General features: G+C 50.2%; 1 protein-coding gene across 2 annotated transcripts in view; it reads left to right on the top strand.

Annotated features, from left to right (window-relative positions):
* RXRB (retinoid X receptor beta) overlaps nucleotides 1–23,660 on the top strand; it is a 237,200-nt gene that overhangs the window by 54,069 nt on the left and 159,471 nt on the right. The window contains exons 2-3 of one of the 2 annotated variants that reach the window (XM_085619929.1): nucleotides 10,378–10,616; nucleotides 10,920–11,073. In XM_085619929.1, coding sequence (XP_085476055.1) covers nucleotides 10,378–10,616; nucleotides 10,920–11,073 — 393 coding nt within the window. The remainder of the gene's footprint in view (nucleotides 1–10,377; nucleotides 10,617–10,919; nucleotides 11,074–23,660) is intronic. The other variant, XM_085619853.1, reaches the window with a different exon arrangement.

Genomic DNA, 23,660 nt, shown 5'->3' with positions numbered 1-23,660 from the left:
CAGGGCTTAACACTTGGTCTTTTGGGAGATGACGTTTCCCTTGCACCCTGAAAATAAACATTTTTTAATGGTGGTAATGGTCTCAAAGAAATGAGAAGTAACTCTGTATCTGAGTCTGGTGGCACAGAAAGAAAGAAACTGACGTCACCATGGGGAGGCGCTGCTGAAAAGTTCACAGATCAGTCGGACACCTGGGTAAGTTTCAAAAGGTGGGAAGTCTGCAGCTAGATAGCGCCTCTACCATTCAGAGTGTTACGGAATGTAAGTAACTTGTTCTTTAAAGACATCTTTATTGTTCAGTCACTTTCTGAATTAATAGAACACCTGTTCTTTGCCAGCTGGATTTCTCTCTCCAGAACGTGGCATCAAGATTTCTTTGAAGAAGGTGCAAGAGTAGACCTGCTGGGAACGACTGGTTATTTGAAAGAATTGAATCAAGCCGCTTAGCTTGTTGCTCCTTAATGTTGAAAACCTCACTATTGGTCATGGAGAATTTAGAAGGTCTCCACTTGTAATGTTCTCTTTCCTCCGTGATCGCCTTTGGGAACATTTTAATTTACAGAGTGGGCGGTGGTAGGCTGTATCTTTAGTACCCTTCAGAAGTGGGCTGAGTACTGTGCCTAAGTGCGTCTTTCAGTAACATTTTATTTTTTTTACCTTTTTTGTTTGTCTTCCTTGTGTTTGAAACTGTTTTCAGTTTACAGTAATTTTATAGCTGATCTTGTCTTTTCCTTACGCCAATTAGAATGTTTTGTGTGATGTACATCAAACCTCAAATGTTTCTATTTTAAATGTGCTTTCTTTCTAGATAGCACACCCACACTTTTAGTAATACTATATATGTAATGGTTGTGTTTATTTTTAATTTACAGTTTTCATTTCACGTATACGGCAGTGACATTTAGGTTGCAACAATTTTTCTTAACATTTCTTTATTTTTGTGGCATGTTTGCTATAAAAAATGTTTAAAAAAATACTCTTTGCTTCTATCTACCAGGGTCAGGCCTATTTCCTTTGGCAATCCCTGTGTTACATGTTTGTGTCACCCTAGAGAGAGAGAGCTACACCCTTCAGACTTTGTTTCAAAGGTGGTATTTGAGTTTAGCTGGTCTTTGTTTCCATCCCCTCCGCTTTTATCACTTATGGTAGGTGATTTCATGAATGAATATAGAGAGGTTGGTCCTGGGTCTGATCTTATGGTACTGAGGAAAGTCCTTTACCTTTTCTAAGGAGGCACAGTCGAGAATTCTAACTTCAACAGTCATCATGCACCCTTTACCCCTTTAGGACAGTAGCAGATGAGCTTAAATTACCTTGAATAGGGTTTTTAAGTGGTAATCTTGTTAATTTGATTAAGGGGCGTAAAGTTTCTGCTATGGTATCAAGATAGATGCAGGCACTCGTTCAAGGCAAGTAATAAAATTGGTTAAATGACAGGCATTTTAACGGGCAATGCACTTGGTAGCATTCCTGTCAGTGGTGACTGCAGTTCTTGGACACACAATGATGAATTCTGGGCAAGAGTTTTACTTTGGTCCCCCAGTTTTATTTTTGTCTCTCTGAAAAGACTACAAAATGGATTGTGCGAGTATACCACCCATGGAAGTAGAAGGAATTTTACTTCTCTGTGGATATTGGATGGGAATCTTGTTTCCAGAGCTTCAGGTCATGATTGAGGGTTTTGATAGAGGTGATTTTTTTCTTTTCGTGTTTTCTCTGACAGATGTAGCACCTCATTTAGAGAAGTTACGCTGGCACAAGAGACTACAACTAGGTGTTTGGAAGACCACTCAAACGCTTTGACCATGTACAAGGGCACCTTATCTTTTCTGGCATCTTGCTTCGGTGTCTGTACCGTATTCAGAAAAAATACTTCTCCGTTTATATCTTTTTAAACTCCCAAACTATAGGCAAATGTTGGTCTGTATATGGTATCTCTATAGCACAAACTTGTTCAAAAGTCAGTGGGTGCTGTTTATTTATTTCGGATATTTATTTGGCGCCTGCTCACCAAAGATATTGGTTCGCTTTACACGTTAAAAATAAAGTTGATGCTGTGTGTTACATAAAAACTAGAATTTGCATACGAGGAGGAGTGCAAAGAGGAGGGGTGAAGACACTAGAAATGAGGTGAGTGGACAAAGAGGCTTAATGCAGGTAGGGGACATTTGGTGGAATGGGGAAAGTTATAGTGGGGAGTTGAAGGATATGGGACTGGGTGAGTCAGAGGTGGGATTGAACTTGGGGAGAAAAGGGAGGAATGATAAGTGAAGAGCAGAGGACAGGAATGGGAAGATTGAAGGAAGATGAGCGAATCTGGAATGTATACTGAACAACTCTGACCGTGAAAAAAGAGTGTAGTTATCGGTTAAAATACTGTCAAAACAGGTGTGCTTATAACGGACAATGGAAGGAGAGCAGAGTTTATGCAGTTCTGATTTCAATAGGGTGTTCCACAGGGTCGAGGCCACTCCAGAGAGACTGTGCCAGTCGCTCTGTGAGTGTGGGAGAGTTTGTGATAAGAGTGCTCCGTGTTTTCATGAAGGATGAGATGTTGATTGACTCGTAGGAAAGAGGTTGATGGAGAACACATTATGAAAGCTCCCAAGCTGTTGGATCACTCGGGTGACTCTGAGCCTCAGCGGGACCTTCCTCAGTGCTGAGATGCTACTTATTAAGTTCCATTTGGTGTCTCAGGCATTGCAGTTTGAAATACATCACTGATGACCACGCTTGCCACCTTCTCATCAGCTATTTTCTCTAAATTAGAAGACAGAAGTAAATAGAGGAGTTTGGATTCTGCAGTTTGTGCATCTTGGAGTTGACTTTGAACTTAATATTTGAAATATCTGATAGACTACTAGCCGCAGCTCCTTAACGTAGAATTATCCCCATGCGTGAGACTGGACCCGAAAAACTTTCTTTGCCCCCGCATCTGTGCGCGCCGGGGGGTGGTACCACTCGACTCCGCCCTGACGTCCGATGGGCGTGATGTCAGCGAGGTCACATAAGCCCCACCCTGGCGCGCTGACGTCAGTTTCCTTCTTTTCTGTGTGCCACGCGGATCCGGATCGTGTCCCTGGCCTGTTTTCAGGCCGCCTTTCCACGCTTTGCGTTGTCTTTTGAGAACAGTGTGCGAATGCCTTCTGGATTCAAGACGTGCTCATCTTGCGCTCGCCAGATGTCGGCGACGGACCCTCACCCAATTTGTATGTGGTGTTTGGGTGAGCACCATGACTCCACGGACTGCCAGGCTTGTCAGCAGATGAAGCTGAAGTCCCGGCGGGAGCGCCGGATGAAACTCCTTTCGGCCCGTATGTCCAGGTCGGCGTCATCACCGCGTCCGTCCCCCGTGGAAGGGTTCAAGAACCGTCACTTCCGACATCGTCCCTCTCCGAGGCCGCATGGGCGTCGCTCGCCCGTTGGTAAGTGTCGCAGCTTGTCCCCGAGGCCCGGTCCCCGCCCTGTGGGGAACGCGGGTTGTGCGGCCTCGTGCGTTACCACCCTACCCACCGCTTCCCGGCGTGGGGGCAACAAGAGTCCAAATGGAGGCCTATGCTGCGGCCCTGCAGGCCTCCTTGGCTCCTCCTCCTCTTCCTGGGACATCCGCGGATCCCTTGCTATGTGCAGGGCCTTCTGCGGAGTCGTCGGCGGCTCTGGCGCCAACGGGTTCGGCTTCAGGTCTTGGAGGTGTGGTGTCATCGGGGTGCGGCCCTACAGGGTTCCCTCCTTCGGGCCATGGCGCCTCTGCCTCGCCGCAAACCCCCGTGGGGGTCCCTGTGGTGTCGCGGGAGGTTGCCGGGACTTGTGGCTCGTCCCAGAGTCCCCCTCGGTCCTTTGGGCAGGTGCCGGCGGCTGTAGACCCTAGCACCGCCGCAGGGGCTGGTTAGGGGCCGGGGTATGTCCCCGGGGCCCCCTCATCTCTCCACGCAGGCGACTGCCTCGTCGGAGGTCGAGTCGGCGCCGTTCTATAGCCGCACTGGCTCCGACCCCACCCCGTTCTCCTGCTGCGCAGGGGGGTGGTGGAGGTAGTCTCTGCGTCCCCATCGGCGCTGGTCGACGTTGTGCTGACGTCCGTGGCGGACTCCGGCGCCGTGCCAGCATCGGGTCATCGATTCGTCTAAGGAGGCCCCCTCTTCTCCAGATGTTTGGCAACTTTTTGTCTCTTCTTCCCCGGAGACAGGACGCCGTGTCGTGGCTTTTTCCCCAGCATCTTCCAAGGAGGGCTCTTCGCCGTCCCCACGCCCACAGTCTTCCCCAGAGGCGCCTCGGGTTCCCCACTTGTCTGACAACCTTCCCCCATTCCGAGCTTGGCCTTTTCTTCCTCCGGTTGGGCTGGAGAATGGCCGGCTTAGCTTACAGCAGTCGCCCACAGAGGAATTGCTCTCCCCACCGCGTTGCCCTACGGAGGCGAGTGCTGCCTTCGCCTGGGCTGGCTCCACGGCCGCCGGGGATTTTGCCTATTTACCCGCGTATCATTTGCTTGAGGTTCTCCATCAGGGCTCTGGTGGACGGGAGCTGCTTTTTCTCTTCGAAGCCTCGCTCCATAATTCTCTCTTGGGGGCGTCCTGCAACGGGGCACCCGGTGCCCCAGTCGCTCCTGCACCGCCACCGCCCTGCTCTGCATGATCCTGTCTGCCTTTCCTTCCACCCGGTGCCCTCTTCTGCAGACTGCCTTTCCCTCCTTGCCATCGGTGTTGTCTCCTCCGTCACGGGAGGCCCGGTGGTTAGATTCATGGGGGATTAAAATCTTCGCTTCCTCCAGTGCTGCCTTGCGGGCGCTCAGCATGCTTTGTGTGTTGGCCAGAGCCACTTCCAGCTTGTGGGATTCTGCGGAGTCCACTCTGTCTTGTGCTTCTCAGGAGGGTGCCTGCGCTGATCTGCAGCACCATGTGTTGGATGGCTGGGAGCTGGATGCGTTTATTCTTCGCTCTGCTCTATATGTCTCTGAGGCTCTTGGTCGCACTATGGCTTCTTCGGTAGCCCTCCGTCGCCATGCTTGGCTGCGGGATAGTGTTTTCCCTGAGAATGTTAGGGAGCGTCTGGTTGACCTCCCTTTCGATGGCGCTCTTTTGTTTCACACCCCCTGCGGATTCTGCCATTCAGCGATTCCTTGCGGGGCTTCGTCGTCGTCGTCGTCGTCGTCCTCCCCCTCCGTAAACCTGGATGTCGGACCTCTGCTGTGTTCTGGGAGGTGTTCTCCCATTGTTTTCTGGGGTCTGGTGTTCCGAACCCCCGGTTGTGTGTTCTGTGTGGCTGGTGTGCCTTCAGGGTCCTTCGGTTGGCCCTTTGGTGCTGTTGGCTGCTGGTTCAGCCCCCTTTTTGTGATGTGGGTTTTGGCTGTTGGTAAGGCCGTGTAGGTCCTGAGATTGGGCCTTCTGTGCCTTCTTTATTGGCTGCTTGGAAGCTGTCTGCGGTTCTACCCGAAGGCTTTTCTGTTTGTCCACTGCTGCGGAATATTTTCCTAAGAGGTGTTCCCATGTTTTCTTGGGCCATAGCATACCCTATGTGGGGTACTTGTAGCTATTGCATAGCGCTGTCATGTGCTGGCGAGGTGTGGTCAACCTTTTCGGGTTCCTTGCTCTCCTTGGTGTCACGGTATATCGCAGGTGCGGTCTCTGACAATTGTCTTGGCGCAGATTGCGCTGTGCCCAAGTCTGTCCTTCTCCATGTTTGCTACGTCGCTTGACGAGTCTGGCCTGCTGTCTGTGGCATCGTGTTGTGGTGATTCCGCCCTTCTGTCTAGCGTTTCGGCCTGGTCCTCTGTCTGGTGTTCCAGAGGGACTGGCTTTCTGTGTTCGGGTTGACGGCTTGGGCCCGTCCTCCGTCTTTCTCTTCTGCCTGGTCCCACTTCTTTCGTGGGTCAGTGTGAGTTTCTGGACCGGCCCCTCCTTTGGGGTGTGTCCTGGCCCTCCCCGGCCTCTGCCTTCTGCTTGCGCCTGGCTTGTTCTGGTGCACTGCTCCATGGTGTTGCCTGCTGCTGTCTGCGCATGCCTGCTTGTTCTGGTCCACTGTCGTGGCCTTTGATGTGTTCCCTTGTGCCCCTGGTTCCGCTGGGTCCTTGTGCACCTATGCCTTTCTTGTTACGCCTGCGCTATTGACGGTGGGGGCCGTTCCTGCCTTGTCCGCTGCTTGCGGCCGGGCTGTGTTCGGCTCTTTCCTATCACTGTGTGTGCTTTTTACGGTGGGCCCTGCCTCCAGTTCTACCTCTTCTCCCTGGGGTTCAAGGTGGTTCTTTTGTTCCTTGAGGCCCTTCGGACGCTGTCTGCCCCTACGGGTGTTAGGACGGTTCTCCCTTAATTGGGCTTGGGATCGCCTGGCCTTCCCTTCTTGTTCCTGTGACATGTCCCCTTCTGGGGCCCTGTCTCCCTCCTGCTGGGGAGGCTCTCTCTTCTGGGTATGGCTAGGGTATCTATTCTATGTTAAGGAATCAGCGGCTAGTAGTCGCTATCCGATGTAAAGGTTACTTACCTCCTGTAACGATGCATCTGGTAGAGACGATTCTAGCTGCAGATTCCTTCACGACCTGCCCTTCCTCCCTGTTCTGCGAGGACCCTCAGCTTGGTTTTCTGCACTTGCCTTCCTCTGGGTGGCTTGTCTTCTGTGGGTGTTCTCTTCGCTTTCTTCCGGTCAGGCTGTCCGGTTCTGCTTGTTTGTTCCATTTCCCCTTTTCTCTTTTGATACGGGGAGGGTTGGTTTCTGCGCACCTTTGCTTCCCTCCAGCTGGTTTCTCTCCAGTGTAGGGGCCTCCTTTTGCCCCCCATGTTTGTATATCGTTTCTGATCCCCTTGCAGTCTTTTGCGTTGGGGATTCTTTTGCCTGTCCTTTGCCTCCTGCTTCTTTCAGGGGATAGGGCCCTCCTTGACCGTGTAGTCTGGGGGTGGATTGCTGTTGCTCCTCTGTTCCGGGCTTGTGGCTCTTAACTGTGTGGTTTGTGGTCTCTGTGTCTCTCGCTCTGTCTCTCGCTCTGTCTCTCGCTCTGTCTCTCGCTCTGTCTCTCGCTCTGTCTCTCGCTCTGTCTCTCGCTCTGTCTCTCGCTCTGTCTCTCGCTCTGTCTCTCGCTCTGTCTCTCGCTCTGTCTCTCGCTCTGTCTCTCGCTCTGTCTCTCGCTCTGTCTCTCGCTCTGTCTCTCGCTCTGTCTCTCGCTCTGTCTCTCGCTCTGTCTCTCGCTCTGTCTCTCGCTCTGTCTCTCGCTCTGTCTCTCGCTCTGTCTCTCGCTCTGTCTCTCGCTCTGTCTCTCGCTCTGTCTCTCGCTCTGTCTCTCGCTCTGTCTCTCGCTCTGTCTCTCGCTCTGTCTCTCGCTCTGTCTCTCGCTCTGTCTCTCGCTCTGTCTCTCGCTCTGTCTCTCGCTCTGTCTCTCGCTCTGTCTCTCGCTCTGTCTCTCGCTCTGTCTCTCGCTCTGTCTCTCGCTCTCTCCAACTGTTGCCTCGGCCTGCACAGTTGTTCCTCGGAGTGGTGCCCTGCTCTTTACCTGCTATTGCTTTGCTGCTATGGCCTTCGGGTACCTTGGTGCCAACTGGTGCTGTTCCTCACCCTTTGTTTCTCTCTGTTTTGTTTCTCTGATTTTTTTTTTACGCACTGTTCCCATGCTCTCCTCAGTTTTGTTGTGATGGCTCTGAATTGTGGCGCGGAAAAGTTCTCTGAAGCAAACTAACGTCAGCGCGCCTGATTGGGGCTTATGTGACCTCGCTCATGTCACGCCCGTGGACGATGTCAGGGCGGAGTCGTTTGGTACTGCCCCCCCCCCCCCCGGCGCGCAGAGATGCTGGGGCAAACAAAGTTTTCCGGGTACAGTCTCACGGCTGCGAATAATTCTACGTTAAGGAATCTGCAGCTAGAATCGCCTCTACCAGATACATCGTTACCGGAGGTAAGTAACTTGTACATCAGTGCCTTTCCAGTGTTGTAGTTATTTCCATTTTGTTCTGGTGGGAATCTCTTTAAGGGTGCAGCAGATTGTATTTAGATCCCACCAGACTGGAGTGTGTGAGTGATCTGAATGTGTTTGTTGAACAGGGCGAGTCCTCTCTTGGTCAGGGAAGGGTTTTGCCCACAATGAAACATTTATACTTCTCTGAAGCGCCATCAAGGTCTGCAATATTTTGTGGTCTGTTGACCTATGGATCCTAAACGCGATAGCTTTGAGATTGCAGGAAAAGTGGCAAGTGGACTGCAGTGTACATAGATATTTAACAAAAGTGGCAATTGTCAGGAAAAATGTACCTTCTATTTTGCATCTCTTGAGATGTAGTTGTTCAGGGAGAGCTCGGAGTGAAAGTTGTTTTCATAATCCTAAATAACCAGGACTATTTCCTGCGAAGAGTAGTTGATTCCGTCATAAGACTCCCCATAGCTGCAGCTGGAGAGTGGCTGGTTGAGTTTTGGTGGATTGGTTGTGCTTGTCTACAGACTGTATTAAGGATACAGTTAGGGCAAGGTTTACTCTGCACAACAAATTTAGGCCATTGCAAAGCTCAAAAGTACTCAATGGCTTCCACAGAGTAGTTAAGAGGAGAGAGCTTGCAAGCAGTCAACACGTGTGGTGGGTATTGCTCCCACAGGCCCCAATGTCGTCTTAAAGACTTCATAGGTGGTGGGAGATGGCAAAAATGCACAAAGTTCAGAAAGCTCCCCTATCACTCTCCCTTCTACCCCTTCTACCCCAGAGACTTCTTGCACACATGCACATTCATGGGACTGTGCCACCAGCTTTATGGGAGCCCCCGAGAGACTGGAGAATACAGTCTGACTACTGAGAGGATCTGTATGTTCTCCTTACAGTTGTCACGTGAGCCTCGGTTACCCTGTTACTTGCCTTTATGGTTACAGAATCTCGGGGCTCAGAGCAAGGCAGTATATTGGGGTGGTCGGCCTCTGAGCTCTCCTGAACTGATTGCTGGCGTGCTGCATTGATACCCATGTTATTTAGGGCACATGCAGTAATGCTTTATCCTCAAAGACCAATTACTGTAACTAACCAGCCATTGAAAGAATAAAAATACCACTTCCCAGTATAAAAAGGAAGGGGTGTCAATGTGTATTCAAAATAGTTCACAGGTTAATAATTGTGTGCTCCACAGCTTAGCGTAGAGTAATAATTGGCAGGCAAGAACAGGAGTAGGGGCAATAAAGCAAAGACCGAAGAACTGGATTTTTCAGTTCTTTTTATTGTAATGCCATTGTTACAAAGTGGGGCGGGTGGGTGGTCTACCAAATTCTCAATGAGTGTTGGTGGTTTGTTGTGCAATCCCTTTACAAGCTGTCCATAAAGTCACTAAAGTACAATGAAAGTTACAAATTTCTTACGTTTCCAGGCCTTGTGCTGGCTGACCCTATTAGTTGTGATCAAGATGTTCTGTGGCTGTCAATCACCTCTGAGCCCATGGAAGCACACACATGGGTAGGAAGAGACCCCCCCACAAACCTATCTTTGGATGAGTGGGCCGTCCTTTCTTTCCTTTTGGTGGTTGACACTCTAGGGACACAGCTGCAGCACAATGTATGTCACACGCCTGGTTTCTATCCATTCTCTCTGCAGCTAATTTGGAGCTAAGTGACAGGCATATATTTGATGAGGTTGCATGGAGCCTTTGTCTTCACATCCAATATCTTAGGCTGCTGTTGTAAAGAAGCTGTTGGTCCAACTCCCTCCCTGAGGGTGGAAGCTAATCCATGTTGTGGCAGTCTCAACATAAAGAAATGTGAATTGGGGTTTTAATGCGTTAAGTGCCTAAAGGCGAACACAGTGCTGCGATCCAAACTGAAAGACTAGGACCTAAATACTTATGGAGAGTCCAGTTTAAAAAAAAATTCCAAAACCACTAGTGAGTGGGGTTGTGATCTACGCCTAGCAGGGGGGAGAGTTTGGCAAATCCTACAGAGAAACACCTCCTCATCCAACATGAGGAACCGTAACCATGTCGAATACTGCGTATGCGGCAGAGACGATAACATCCTGACTTTGCTTAGAGACCGATCCTCATATATTGCATGGGTCGATGGTCAAAGAAGCACGTTGGTAATCTCATAGGGATCCACTTCTGGACATTGGAGAAGCCAAAGGCGGAGATACTCAATAACCTTGAAGGTCCTAGATTCTTTCTAGCACATCTCATGTATGAAACTAATTTCACATTACACATTTAACTTTATTTCCCCTCTCTCTAAAATTGATTTATTTCCTACGATGCCCACTAATACATTTCAAGATTGTTTCATGGTTTGTAAAGTGCACTCACTTCTCCATGGTTCTTAGTCTGAAACGCACACTACGCCCTTCCTGTGTAGAACAATGCTATGTAAAATAAATGTTTATAAACTATAATTAGCAAAGCATTACTTTATACTAATCCGTTCTCTCTTGCTTTCTTTTCACAGACTGCAGGAGTCCAGACAGTTCGTCCCTCAGTTCTTCTCCGCACCCTCGTCCATTCTGCCATTCTCCCCCTTCTCCGACTCCTCTACATCCCTCCATGATCGGCTCAGCGATGACCTCCTCTGTTAACTCGCCCATGGGGAGCCTGGGATCCCCATTTTCAGTCATCAGCTCATCTCTGGGCTCCCCTGGCATGCCCTCCACCCCCTCCATAGGATATGGACCTGTGAGTAGCCCTCAGGTAATTGAAGTAAAAGGGGTGTAGTTGAGATGATTGGGCAAGGGCTGGGAGGGTAGGATGACAGTATTTCAATGTCTGGTGACGGCCACAGCTTGGTTGAGGACTAGTCTCGGTGGTGGAGGTGGTGCATTGATGACTGATGGAGCAAAGTCTGAGGGGTAGCAGCACTATGAGTATGGCCACTTGCGGATGAACAGTACACAAGAAAGCTTCTAATTGGAGTTGATTCTATTTAAGATTACCCTTGCTCCTTTCCATTTTAACTACTCTTCCAAGTTTCTAACTTTTTTTTTTCCCTTGAAGATTAATTCCACGGTAAACCTTTCCGGCCACCATACAGTGAGTAGCTCTGATGATGTGAAGCCACCACTTGGAATGAGGGGGCTTCCTTCCCACCCTCATGGAGGCATGCTGTCTAGCAAGAGGCTCTGTGCGATCTGTGGTGACCGGTCTTCAGGTGAGGTGCTGTTATGAACAGACAAGGGAAAGAGGGACTTGTGCTTTGTGAGTTATTCTCCTACTAGCAAGAGAAAACTAAACTGTAGTGCTGGTTCTTCAGGTGCGGGAGGGGGCGGAGATGTCCCATGGTTGACATGTATAGTGGTTTGGGCCATTAGTTGCAGGGGTGGAAGATGAGCTTTTATCATGTAGAGTAGATTGGGATCCTCGGGTGCAGGGGTGGAATGTGCCATAGTTCACATGTAGAGTGGATTGGGGTCTTCAGGTGCAGGGGTGGAAGATGTGCCATGGTTCATATGTAGTGGATTGGGACCCTTGGGTACAGGGTTGGAAGATGTGCCATGGTTCACATGTAGAGTGGATTGGGACCCTCAGTGTAGAAGAGTAGGATCTGCCTCTTATGGTTAGCCTCCACGTTTTGCTGATGTATCACTGTTCACTGGGGTCCTGAATAGCAGGATCCCAGTCAGACTATCTGCTTTCTCCTGTAAATTGATTGCATGTACTTTAGGTACACTCCAGAGTGGATTCTGGGGTACCCTTATAAGTCCATAGTATATGGTACACCATGTACCCAGGGCATAGGTACCCCAGAGGCCTCCCAGGGGCTGAAGCATGTATTGTGCCACCCCTGAGAGACCATTCAAACTGACATTACAGGTCTGCTACTGCAGCCTGTGTAAGGTGGTGCATGCACCCCTTACTTAGATCTAGGTTACCTATATCTATTCTAAATCAGTGCACATATAAACCTATCAATCACCCCTATGGCAGGCCTTATCAATCCTGAAGGCAGGGTTGGGGGTTTTGTGTGAGAGTGCCCCTGCATGAGTAGGGCCCCTCTGCAGCCTTCGGAATCCATTCTCCGGGGTTGTCTGTGAGGCAGCCAACCATATATATTTAAAGTGCATTATAACCTCGCGGTAAATGATAACTTTAAAACGGCTGCTTAGAAACATGATGTATTTGGTGTCAAACACCTTGGAATCATACCTCCACACCAGTAACTGGTGTGGGACGTATGATTCCTCCCTTCTAGAACCACTAGTGTGGGTCACCGGTCTACCCGGAACCAGCTTTCTCGATCTGGGCAGCACAAGATGGGTACTGCCAGCCACAGACACGAGTCTGCCCTCCTGCTGCTGAGCCAAGCTCGAGCAGAGGAAGGCCAGACAGTAGGTTTCCTGTCACAGGGAGGTGTGACCACCTCCCAGATAGGCTTTAGTGTATTGGGGCTGGGTGGGTGCACTCTGAGACTGCCAGAAAGTCTGCACTGGGGGCACATTTGGTGTCCCTGTGCGCATAGTCCAGCTCAAACCAGTTGCAGGAGCCATTTGCTCCTGCTCTGGTGTGAAACTGGACAAAGGACATGGGTGTAGCCACCCCTCTGTCCTGGCCTTCCCCTAGGAGGGTCCCCAGAGTTAGTCCAACCCCTTCCCTGCGTATAAAGTGGGAAACCTGACTACAGGACTTTGGATTTTACCTGGACTAAACTCTGCAAGAAGAAACCAAGTGCTTTGACGGTCTACACTTCGCTGGACGACAGAAGCATCTCCCTTGGAGTAAAGGAGTTACTCCCCTGCAGCAGCAGGCACCTAAACTCATCTGACCGGTTTGCATCTCCTGAGCGCCTGAGGACTCCAATGATTTCTGCAACACAGGTGGTGGGTTCCCGAGTGTCCCTGAGGTCGATCTGCACTCTCAGCAATCCTGAGACCAGTATCCCTCGTGGGGACAGTGCAACCCGAACCCCTGTGCACCGTGCACTTTTGCAGCAGCATATGCTTTTTTGGCGATTCCCTGAGACTGTGCTTATACTACTTGTAGTCCCGACACCAAGCAGCATTTCCGCCGAAGATCTCCAGCCTCCACTCCACGAGTGCTCTGTGGCATGGTGCTTTGTGATTCCGCTCGAGGTCCCTTCGCGATCCCTGGTCTGTTGGCCTGTGGGTCCTGGCGAGGGTCACTTTGATTTTTCTTGGGCATCCCTGGTTGCTACAGACGTTCCCTGACTCCCCATAGCTTGGAGAGTCTTCTGGACCTTGCTGGTCCATACCGTAACCTGTTTCCTCTGCCCGCGTGGGTTGCCTTGGCCAAGGCTTGTTGGTGTTCAATCCGAACACTGACCTCTCAGCACTTGACATCCTTCGTGGGACAGCTCACCTCTGGACTTTGGTCGTCCCCGACGTCTTCTGATCCCTGTGGCTGCAGAGTCAAGCATCTTATCTTCACACCTGAAGCACGCGATATCGGTGGACATTAGTCTATCGAGCCCCTGGTCACTCTGAAGTGACCCAGACTCTGTGCCCTCTGTTTTCAGGTTCTTCTCACCTTGGATACAGGCTTGGATTCCACCGGGCACTTCATCTTCCCAGCAGCAGCACTTCGCATCTCGCCATTGAAAACGACAAGGGTTTCCGACACCACTTGACCCCTATGCACCTGGCTCCTCTGGGATGGGTAACACGGATACCATGGTACTCACAAGGGTGCTGCCTTAGAACCTTATATGTTCCAAAAGGTTTGCTTGAAGTCCTCTCCGAAGTGTCCTTAAACTGTCATTTTCCAACCGCGACTTTCCCATAGAGTTGTACGGAGCTCGCGTCTGTTTCCACACTTCACGCGTCCACTGTGGGCTCCCTGTGTCACTCCTTTGGGTGGTTCCGTGGGGTCCCAGCGATTCTACGTGCTCTGGCTCTGTCTATTGAAGTCGTTGTTGTTATAAAAAAATTTTAGTATGTGGATCAGTCTCCCCCCTGGAGCCCGCTGTGTATTGTGCTATTTACTGTCGTTATAGTGATTAAGTATTGTGTGCTTTATGTTCTAATCTCATATAGAGATTAGTAGAGTGTGTTTAGTAATAAATGCATATTTTTTATATAACACTTGTGTGGTTCTCCTTTCATTTTATTTCTCAGAAGGTTCTGATCTGGTAAAACAAGCTGCTTTACAGTCCTTCAAGACTCAGCTTGAAGGCTGCTCTCCATAGCTACCGCTAGGATAGCTTTCAATAAAGGTTATCTTTGACCTAATCATCAATAAGGGTCGTTTGGACTGGTGCAAGGTGCCCACTTTAATTAGTGGACCGCATATACCAGGCCAACTTCTCACACTCTGGTGCAGGGGTGGAAGATGTGCCATGGTTCACATGTAGAGTGGATTGGGATCCTCAGGAGCAGGGGTGGAAGATGTGCCATGGTTCACATGTAGAGTGGATTGGGATCCTCAGGAGCAGGGGTGGAAGATGTGCCATGGTTCACATGTAGAGTGGATTGGGACCTTTGGGTGCAGGGGTGGAAGATGTGCCATGGTTCACATGTAGAGTGGATTGGGGTCTTCAGGTGCAGGGGTGGAAGATGGGCCATGGTTCACATGTAGAGTGGATTGGGGTCTTCAGGATCAGGGGTGGAAGATGGGCCATCGTTCACATGTAGAGTGGATTGGGATCCTCCGGTGTAGGGGTGGAAGATGGGGCCATGGTTCACATGGGGAGTGGATTGGAATCCTCAGGAGCAGGGGTGGAAGATGGGCCATGGTTCACATGTAGAGTGGATTGGGGTCTTCAGGTTCAGGGGGGTAAGATGGGCCATGGTTCACCTGTAGAGTGGATTGGGACCCTGGGGTGCAGGGGTGGAAGATATGCTATGCTTCACATGTAGAGTGGATTGGGATCCTCGGGTGCAGGGGTGGAAGATGTGCCATGTAGTGTATTGGACCCTCAGGTCCAGGGATGAAAGATGTCCCTTGGTTCACCTGTAGAGTAGATTGGGATCCTCTGGTACAGGGGTGGAAGATGAGCCATCGTTCACATGTAGAGTGGATTAGGGTCTTCAAGTGCAGGGGTGGAAGAGGTGCCATGGTTCGCATGTAGAGTGGATTGGGATCCTCGGTGCCGGGGTGGAAGATGTGCCATGGTTCACATGTAGAGTGGAAAGGGGGTTTCAGGTGCAGGGTGTTTAAGATGAGGCATTGTTAACATGTTGAGTGGAATAGGCCTTTAGGTGTGTGTGGAGGGGGTGGAAGATGTGCAATTGATAACCTGTAGAATGGAATTGAATCTAAAGGTGCAGGGGTGGAAGACGTGCTAGTAGCACATAGTGTAGAATGCCATCTTCAGGTGCTGACATGGGGGGGGGGGGGGGGGAGAGCGTGTGCTCTGTAAAGGAAAATTCTCAGGCCTATGTGTAGAGGAACTCTGTACGCCACGACTTCTGCTGTTTATGTGCTGGAGAACGCTGTAGGTGTGATGTTGTCTTGAATTAATTTTCTTTTTCCATGGCTTGGTCATCCTTACTTGCATTGTTTGTCCTGTTTACTTGATGTTTAACTTTTAATTTGCTATGTTTGTGCATTTTCGTCGTAACTTTTCTTGTTTTTTCGACTGTGCAATGTTGTATTTGTCTGTCTTAGTTCTGTGCTTTGTCTTTGATATACATTCCTCTTACGTGGTTTTGTTTACACGTGGTAAAGGCATGTTTGTAGTAAAGAATGCCGGGTATTGATCATGGGCCATGTTGTACATCCCAGGGTGCGGGGTAGTGAGTGGGCTAGGGAAAGGGTTTAGAACTTGGGCGTGAGGTGGGCTATGGGGAAGAGTTTAGGGGAAGTGTTTAGGTACTCAGGGAGGGGGGGCTAGGGGAACGGTTTGGAAACTCTGGGGGGGGATGGGGGCTAGGTTAAGGCTTTTGGAACTCTGTCAGGCAGGGGACTACGGCAAGGGGCAGTCTTGGGTCACAGGGCCAAGAAATGGGGCAGACTTAGGGTTCAGTTTTAGGGAAATCACAGGTTCCCTCTTGCTACTGTTATATATGTTATAAACAGAAATTTCTAAATTTTATATGCACAGTGTTCATCTCACCTCTGCCCCAGAGGACCCTTCATGCTCTTGTTTAGTCCAGCGGACTTGGAGTTCAAGGCTGGGTAGGGTTCCGGTTCTGGCCTCTGTCGCGTAACTAGATGGATGTCCATACAGTGTCTATTTAGCTCTGAGAGGATAACGTGGGGAGAAATACTGTAAAACTAGAACGCTCATCCCAGAGCGCCCCAACTGCACGCATGCTATTACCAAGCTGATGCCTTTACCACACAGGCCAAATTTTTAGCACATATATGCCCTTACCAAGCATGCCATTACGACGGTATTATTGTGGTAAAGGCTTGCATGGTAAAGGCATATACACAATTTTTTTTCGTACAAAATGCATACGTGGTAATTGCTTGCTTCGTTCCGTCATACAACCTGCTGTGCAACTCTAGTTGTAGAGTTTCCAGCCCATGTACTCTCCATGGCTTCCCTGGTACTTACAATATCTAAGAATGTACTTAGATATTGTAGGGAAACATCTGCTCTTGCAGATATTCCCTCACCTGTGGTATAGTGCACCCTGCCGTAGGGCTGGAAGGCCTGCTAGAGGGGGTGACTTACCTATGCTTTAGGCAGTTCTAGTTGGCATGGCACACAAGCAGTGTGCTATGTCGACTTTGTCATTTTGTCTTTACCAGGTCAAGCATGCTGCAGTGACAGTGTGTTCTGCCTAAGTGAGGGTTCCCTAGGGGACCTTCTTCAGTCTTAATGCCCTAGGTACCCTGGTACCATTTACTAGGGACTTAAAGGGAGCCTGGAGGGCCAATTGTGGAATAGTTGTAGGGCAGCACTGGCACAGGGGACCTGGTTGGCAGGGACCATGTGCACTACAATCGAAACCACATCAATTTCCAGGCAAAACATGGGGGCTAACTGTTCATCAGGGGTTTATGTAGTGCAACTACTCGCCCAAGGCGCTGTGGGGGAGGTTGGCTGCTGATCCGTTTGGGTATGGAGGTTCAGTCGAAGAGCCAGGTCTTGAGGTCATTCCTGAATTAGGTCAACGATGTGGCGGGGCAGGGCGTTCCAGCTCTTGGTGGCGAGGTAGAAGGATCTTCTCCAGTTCTGGTGTCGTGTGGCAGAGGCCAGTTAGTTGGGCAGGGTGCAGTTGTCTGGTGGGTGTGTGGAATGCAAGGCGGTGGGTCAGACATTCTGGTCTTGTATCGTGGAGAGCTTTGTAGACGTGAGGAGCTTGAAGGTGATTCTCTTGTCGATTGGGAGCCCGTGGAGTTGTCGGAGGTGTTGCGTTAAGTGGCTGCGGCGGGGGATGTCGTGGACCAGTCTAGCTGCAGCATTTTTAACGTTCTGTAGTTTCCTGAGCTGTTTCTGGGTGATGCCGACGTAGAGTGCGTTGCCATAGCAAGTCTGCTGGTGATGAGTGTGTGGGTGACTGTCTTTCTAGATTCTTTGGAGATCCATCCGTAGGTCTTTCGAAGCAGGAGAAACGAGTGGAAGGATGAGGAATCTGCGTTTATTTGGTGGTTAATTGGGAGCTAGGAGTTCAGTATGATGCTGAGGTTGCCCTTGTGGTCTTTAGGGGTGGGAGGGGTTAAGTGCTGTGGGCCACCAGGAGTCGTCCCAGGCTGAGGGGGTAGGTACCAGGATGAGTACTTTGGTCTTGTCAGAGTTGAGCTTGAGGCAGCGGTCTTTCATCCAGGTAGCAACAGCCTTAATGCCGCTGTGAAAGTTGATTCTGGCGGCTGTGGGTTCGTTGGTGAGGATCAGCTCGGTGTCGGTGTAGGAGACTAAGTTAAGTCTGTGGATTCTGATAATGGCTGCCTTTGGGGCATGTAGACGTTGAAGAGGGTGGGCTCACGGAGGAGCCCTGGGGCACTCAGCAGCTGAGCTCTGTAGGTTCTGAGAGGAACTGGGGTAGTCTGACTCGCTGTGCTCGGCTGGTCAGGGAGGAGTGGATCCAGAACAGTGCCTTGTCGCGGATGCTGGCGTTGTGGAGTCTCATGATTAGGGTGTGGTGGGTGACAGTGTCAAAGGTCCAGTAGGATGAGGCTTATGGTTTCACCCTGGTTGAGGCGGGAGAGGATGTCGGTGGTGGTGGTGAGAAGTGCGGTCTCGGTGCTGTGGTTGCTTCAGAAGCCGGATTGGGACGTTTCCAGGACATGGTTCTCTTAGTTTAACTCCAAGAGTTGGGCGGTGATAGCCTTCTCAATGACCTCCGCTAGGAAGGGGAGCAGGGAGATGGTCCTTGAGGTCTGTCAAGTCGGCGTACAGCTTCTTAAGCAAGGGGTTGATCTCTGCTTGTTTCCAGTGGTCTGGAAAGGTAGTGGTTTCGATGGAGCAGTTGATGGTTGGGCAAAGCTGAGAGGGGTCGGCGGGGGGCAGGCGGCTTTATTATGGATGATGTGGTTCGGGCAAGGATCCAATGGGGTTCCTGAGTGGGAGCTCTTAATGGTCTTGAGTGCGTCGTCTGTGGTGAGTAGAGTTCTGTTGAGCACGATCTGCCGGTGGTGGCGGGCGTAGTGGCAGGGTCATGGGTGTCGAAGCTGTCGTAGATCTGCTTGATCATGTGGTGGAAGAAGGCACAGAGTTTCTTTAAGAGGTCTTGGGAGGGTGGGATGACCTTGGTTGAGCTATTGGGCCTGGCGAAACTCCCTGATAATGGCGAAGAGTTCTTTGCTGTTGTGTGCGGTGGCGTAGATTCTGTCTTGGAAGGCTGTTTTCTTTGTGGTTTTAAGGAGAAGGTGGTGTTTATTGACGGATTTGAAGGTTGCGTGGGTTTCCTGGGTTTTAGTGTTCCTCCATCTCTTCTCGACTCGTCTGTAGGTGCTTCTGGACTCGTCTGTAGGTGCTTCTGGACTCGTCTGTAGGTGCTTCTGGACTCGTCTGTAGGTGCTTCTGGACTCGTCTGTAGGTGCTTCTGGACTCGTCTGTAGGTGCTTCTGGACTCACCTGTAGGTGCTTCTGGACTCGTGGAGGACGGGAGTGAACAAGCTGGCTTGCCTGAGTGGTGCCAGAGTGTCAGCGCAGTTTGAGATCCATTGGTGAAGGTTGCGTGTTGCTGTGTTTGTGTCTGTTGGTGGAGTGGTCATGCTGAGGAAGTAGACGCAAAGTTGTTCGGTGGCTTGTTCTAGTTGCGGCGGATGGGGCGATGAGGATGATGGTGTACAACGGGGTTGGCGTAGACAAAATGCATGCAGTGGTGGCCGGTCCGGAGTAGCTTGGTGGTGTGGCTGTAGGCAATGTTTCCTCTAGCGGAAAAAACTGGGTTGAGCATGTGCCCGGCTGTGTGGGTTGGTGCAGTGACTAGCTGCTTGGGTCTGATGTTGGTGAGGTTCTCCAGTGGGAGACTGTGTCCTGGTCACTGAGGTTGTCCAGGTAGAAGTTGAGGACTCGGAGTAGGATGTAATCGGTGGATGCAAGAGTCTGGGGTGGGATGAGGTCTACGATGGTGTCGGTGAAGGGTGGGCAGGGGCCGGCGGACCTGTAGACTAGGGTGCCGCGGAGGATGTTTTGGTTGGTCTGGTCTGAAAGTGGAGGTGGACGAACCATGCAACTCGTTCATGTACAGTCGGAGGGTGTTCTTGTGGATGGTAGCGAAGCCACTTCCTGGTTGGTCGACGCGGTCCTTGCGGGAGATTTTGTAGCAGTCTGGGATGGCGTTTTCCCATCCAGAACAGTGGTTGGTCAATGTTTCTGTGAAGGTGAAGTGGGAGAGGCGCCGTCCAGTAGGTCCCGGATTTTTGTGGTGTTTGTGGAGGGATTGCATGTTTAGGAGTATCCGGTTGAGCTGGTCGGGTGGGCTGTTGTCAAGATGGGTGGCGAGAGGATTTGGTATGTCGGTGAAGGTGTGGCTGCAGTTCCAGCAGCCGAAGGGTCCATGGATCTCTGGCAAAGCGAGGTGGCAGGAGGTATGGCGTCATGAGGAGTGTGCTGGTGTTGTATCGGTGGAAAGTCCGAGAACCAGGGTCCCTGCCGCTGGGTGCGGTCCAGATGCGGACGGGTTTGCCTTTGGCGCGGCCGCATAGCGGGCATCATGAAGTAGTGTTGGAGGGGAGGGGCTGGACAGCTGGGAAGCGCGGGAGAAGAAAGGGTCACTGGGGGGGGAAGGGGATTGCAGGGGCTAGAACAGCAAAAAAGGAAAAAGGTGGAAGCAGGGGAAAAAAGTTGAATAAAGGCAGAACGGGGCAGCAGAGCAGTGACGCTCTCCCGCTAGACCACCAGGGATGAGGCGCAGGCAGGAGCCTGCGGGTGGAGGAGGGCCTCGACCTCCTGACCAATTGTCAGCAGCCGCAGCAGGGGCAACAGCAGCTACCAGTCAGAGCTGTGCCATGAAGGGAGCAAGTCCACTAAAAGAACAGTGGATGTCAAAGAAGCACTTTCTCACTAGTGGATTAGGGTTGTTCCGCCACAGTTAAATACAGCACTTTTCCCACCTCCCTTCGTGAAAGGTTGTGAAGCATTTTGAACCCTATTGGCAAGAAGATATTTGCCTCGGGTAGCTTGGCAGTGAAGCCAATTAATGCCTCTGCCCTTTTGGCTCTCTATCCTTGCCCTTTGAGGAAAATGGCAAACTTTCCTGTCCAGCACCTGCCTGAGACAATGCTCTATTATTCCTTGTATGTTATGTAGCCGTGGCATGGAGGTTACAAAAGCTGCTCTGCTAATGGGCGTTGCTTGTACACTTTTGGGTGTCGTTTTGCTTTGAAAATTCTACATGGGACCCACAGGGGGACATGTACACCCTATTAAACGTGCCATTTTGCTGCCAACTACTCTCTAAAGCAAAAGCTGAGCCAGGTAGCCACTTCTGCATTGTGATTGTTGCCACCGATGAAGTGGTTTCTTTATCGCTTCCATAAGTGAACAGAGCAGAGGCTGTGGAAAACAAACTCTGCAAAAGCAGTCTTTGTTCTCTTACCAAGGCAGAGGCTCAAGCAAAAACAGTTTGCTCAGCCTTCCTCCTCTTATTGACTCACAACCAACAGAAATATTTGACCTTTTTTTTTTTTTTCCAAGTTCGAAGAACATCTTCTTGGATCAATTGCTCTTCAGCTAATTAATTTTGGTTTTGCTCTTCTATTTGTGAAAAAATCCCATATTGTTTCACCTCAAATCTCCTGCTCTTTCTCGCATACAAACGCCTTCTTAGACGAGGCCATGTCTCTTTTGACCAGCAGAGCACTAGAGCTTTGTCATTCACAGAACGCCACGTTGTGCCATTTTTGCTATTTTACTGTCTCCAAGAGAGGATGCAGGCAAAGGCAGATTCATTCTAAACCTCTGTTTTCTGAACAAGTTCTTAGGAAAGGAGACCTTAAAGGCAGATACCTTTTTCTCAGCTTAGCTGCTCTTCAGCCCCATGAGAAGTCGTTATTTTAGGAAGCTGGCCCTGTATTTACTATACCAAAGTAAAGTATAGTGTGCACAGAGTCCACTGGATTCCTCAAGGCTTTACAGAGGCTAAAATAGATCATACCTTACTCTCTTTTGTGGTAGTGTGGTTGAGCATTCAGGCTTATCTGAGGGCTATGTTAAGCATTTGTTGTGCACACTCAGGCAAGAAATGATTACACACTCCAAGACTGAATTAAAGACCAATTGTTTTGTATAAAGAAATATTACTTTGTTACTTTTATTTTAGAGAAACTCAGTTGCAGGCAAGTACCAGTTTAAAATAGCAAATGCTTTTCAGGTACAGTAGAATGTGCTTGCAAAATCAAAAAGAATACTTTACAGTGATACTCAAAATACTTTGTGGTGTCAATGAACAGTAGCAGTAACTTAGCAATGTAAAAGATATGCAATGTAATCCTATGGGAGGAAAGCAGTTATGTACATTTACAGATAAGTACTCAATTTACACATCCTGTCTTCGGGTGTTTAGACCAACACTGGGCAAGGGTAAGATCAAGGTAGGTACTGCGCCACCAGCGGCATTGGTGCAGCCATGTGCAGAGGTCACATGGCCCATTGTTGGTCAACGGAGACTGGGGGTACCCAGAGAGGTGCAGGTTGCAGGTAAGTACCTCCAGTTTCAAGGCACAGGCCTGGGGGTTTTGACAAACACGGGGGGCCAAAAGCTAGCATCAAAGCTACACCACCAGTGGCACATGAATGGCAGGGTGCAGATCAGTGGCGGGCGCTCGATGCAAGACCATGAGGAATCTCGGTCGCACAAAGAGGCTGCAGGCTTGGCGAAGATGATCAATGACTGGGCAGGTACGTTGGGATGTTGTTGGACACAGTTGATAGGGCTACCAAATTCGGGGAGCTGACGACGCAGGAGTGCCTTTAGGCACCAGATAATCTTTACTGGAGCCGGTCGTGGTCCGGCAGGACCCTTAGTGAAGAGGGTGCAGTCTTCTTCTTGGAGTCCAGGAGAGGTCCGCCACCAAGGGTTTTGAGGTCAGGATCGCTGGGGAGACCTCAATAGACAGGTGAGCCACTCAGGCTGTGAGCGTCTGGTGCAAAGTAGGTAGGATGTTGTGGTTCCAGCTGGATCCGTAGTCCTTAGAGTTGGTTTCTTATGGACCGGGCCGCTGTCCTCTGGAGATCTGGTCTTTGTTGAAGAGCGGGCAGTCTTCCTAGGGTTCCTAGACGTCGCTGGCTGCAGGACAGCCGTCCTCTTCTTTGCACGGTCTTTAAGTGGGAGGGCTGGTGCCGAATCAGTAGTAGACTTTGGGCTTGGCTAAGAGGGGACACCCCTTCTTCTTATTAATTTTCCTGCCGACCTTGCTGCCAAAAGTGGGGATTTTGCCAGGGGAGCGGGCATCTCCACAAGCTGCAGAGGCCCTGACTAGCATAACCAAGGGCAGGAAGCCTTAAAGGCTCACCGCTCTGAATACTATTCCTGCTGGTGGGTAGGTGAGAAGCACATCTTCCCCAAGCAGGCTTTGTTCCTGACCCACAAGAGCACAAGGGCTCCCACCTCTAGGAGTCAGAAACATGTCTGTGTGTGGCAGGCTGGTGCAGACCAGTAAGCTGCACACCTGAGAGTTGGTAGTTTTTTAAGGGTGCATCTCTAGGATGCCCTCTGAGTGCATTTTACAATAAATCCAACACTGGCATTATTGGGGGCTTTATTGTGCTGAGATGTTTGATACCAAACTTCTTGGCTTACAGTCAAGCCATCATGGAGCTGTGGAGTTCGTAATAACAAACGCCCAGCCCATGTACTAAATATCTAAAAATGTACTTGGACTCTGTAGGGGGCATATTGCTAATGCTGCTATGTCCTCACCTGTGGCAGAGTTCACCCTGCTTTAGGGCTGTAAGGCCTGCGACAGTGGTGACTTACCAATGGCGCGGGCAGTGTTTTTGGGCATGGCACACAGGGAGGTGTGCCATGTCAATTCTTGAGGTTTGTCTCAACCTAAACACAGTCTGCAAAGGAAGTTTATATGTATTAGGTGAGGGATCTCTGAGGGTGGCACAATACTCTGGTCACAAGGCCCTTGTTACCAGTGGTACCTTTTACAAGAGACTTGTATGTGGTCCAGAGGAGTGCCAATTGTGGAAACAAAGGTGCAGTTTTAGAAATTAACCCAGGCACTCGGAACCTTATTGGCAACGACCCAGTACACACTCTGTCAAAGTGCATCAGATATCGGGCAAAAGGTGGAGGGTAACCTTGCAAAAAGGGGCACTTAACAGTTCTCTCTCGATTTGTGGAGTGCCTATATTCACATTCCAGTATGACCACACCGCAGACCATATCTATGATTTGTAATTTGGGCTCTTCACTTCAAGGTCAAGGTCTTACT

The sequence above is a fragment of the Triturus cristatus genome, chromosome 1_1 (assembly GCF_964204655.1).
Source record: "Triturus cristatus chromosome 1_1, aTriCri1.1, whole genome shotgun sequence".
In the NCBI taxonomy this organism is placed as follows: Eukaryota; Metazoa; Chordata; class Amphibia; order Caudata; family Salamandridae; genus Triturus; species Triturus cristatus.
The sequence above is the reverse complement of the archived record's forward strand: the minus strand, read 5'-3'. Positions and strand labels throughout refer to the sequence as shown.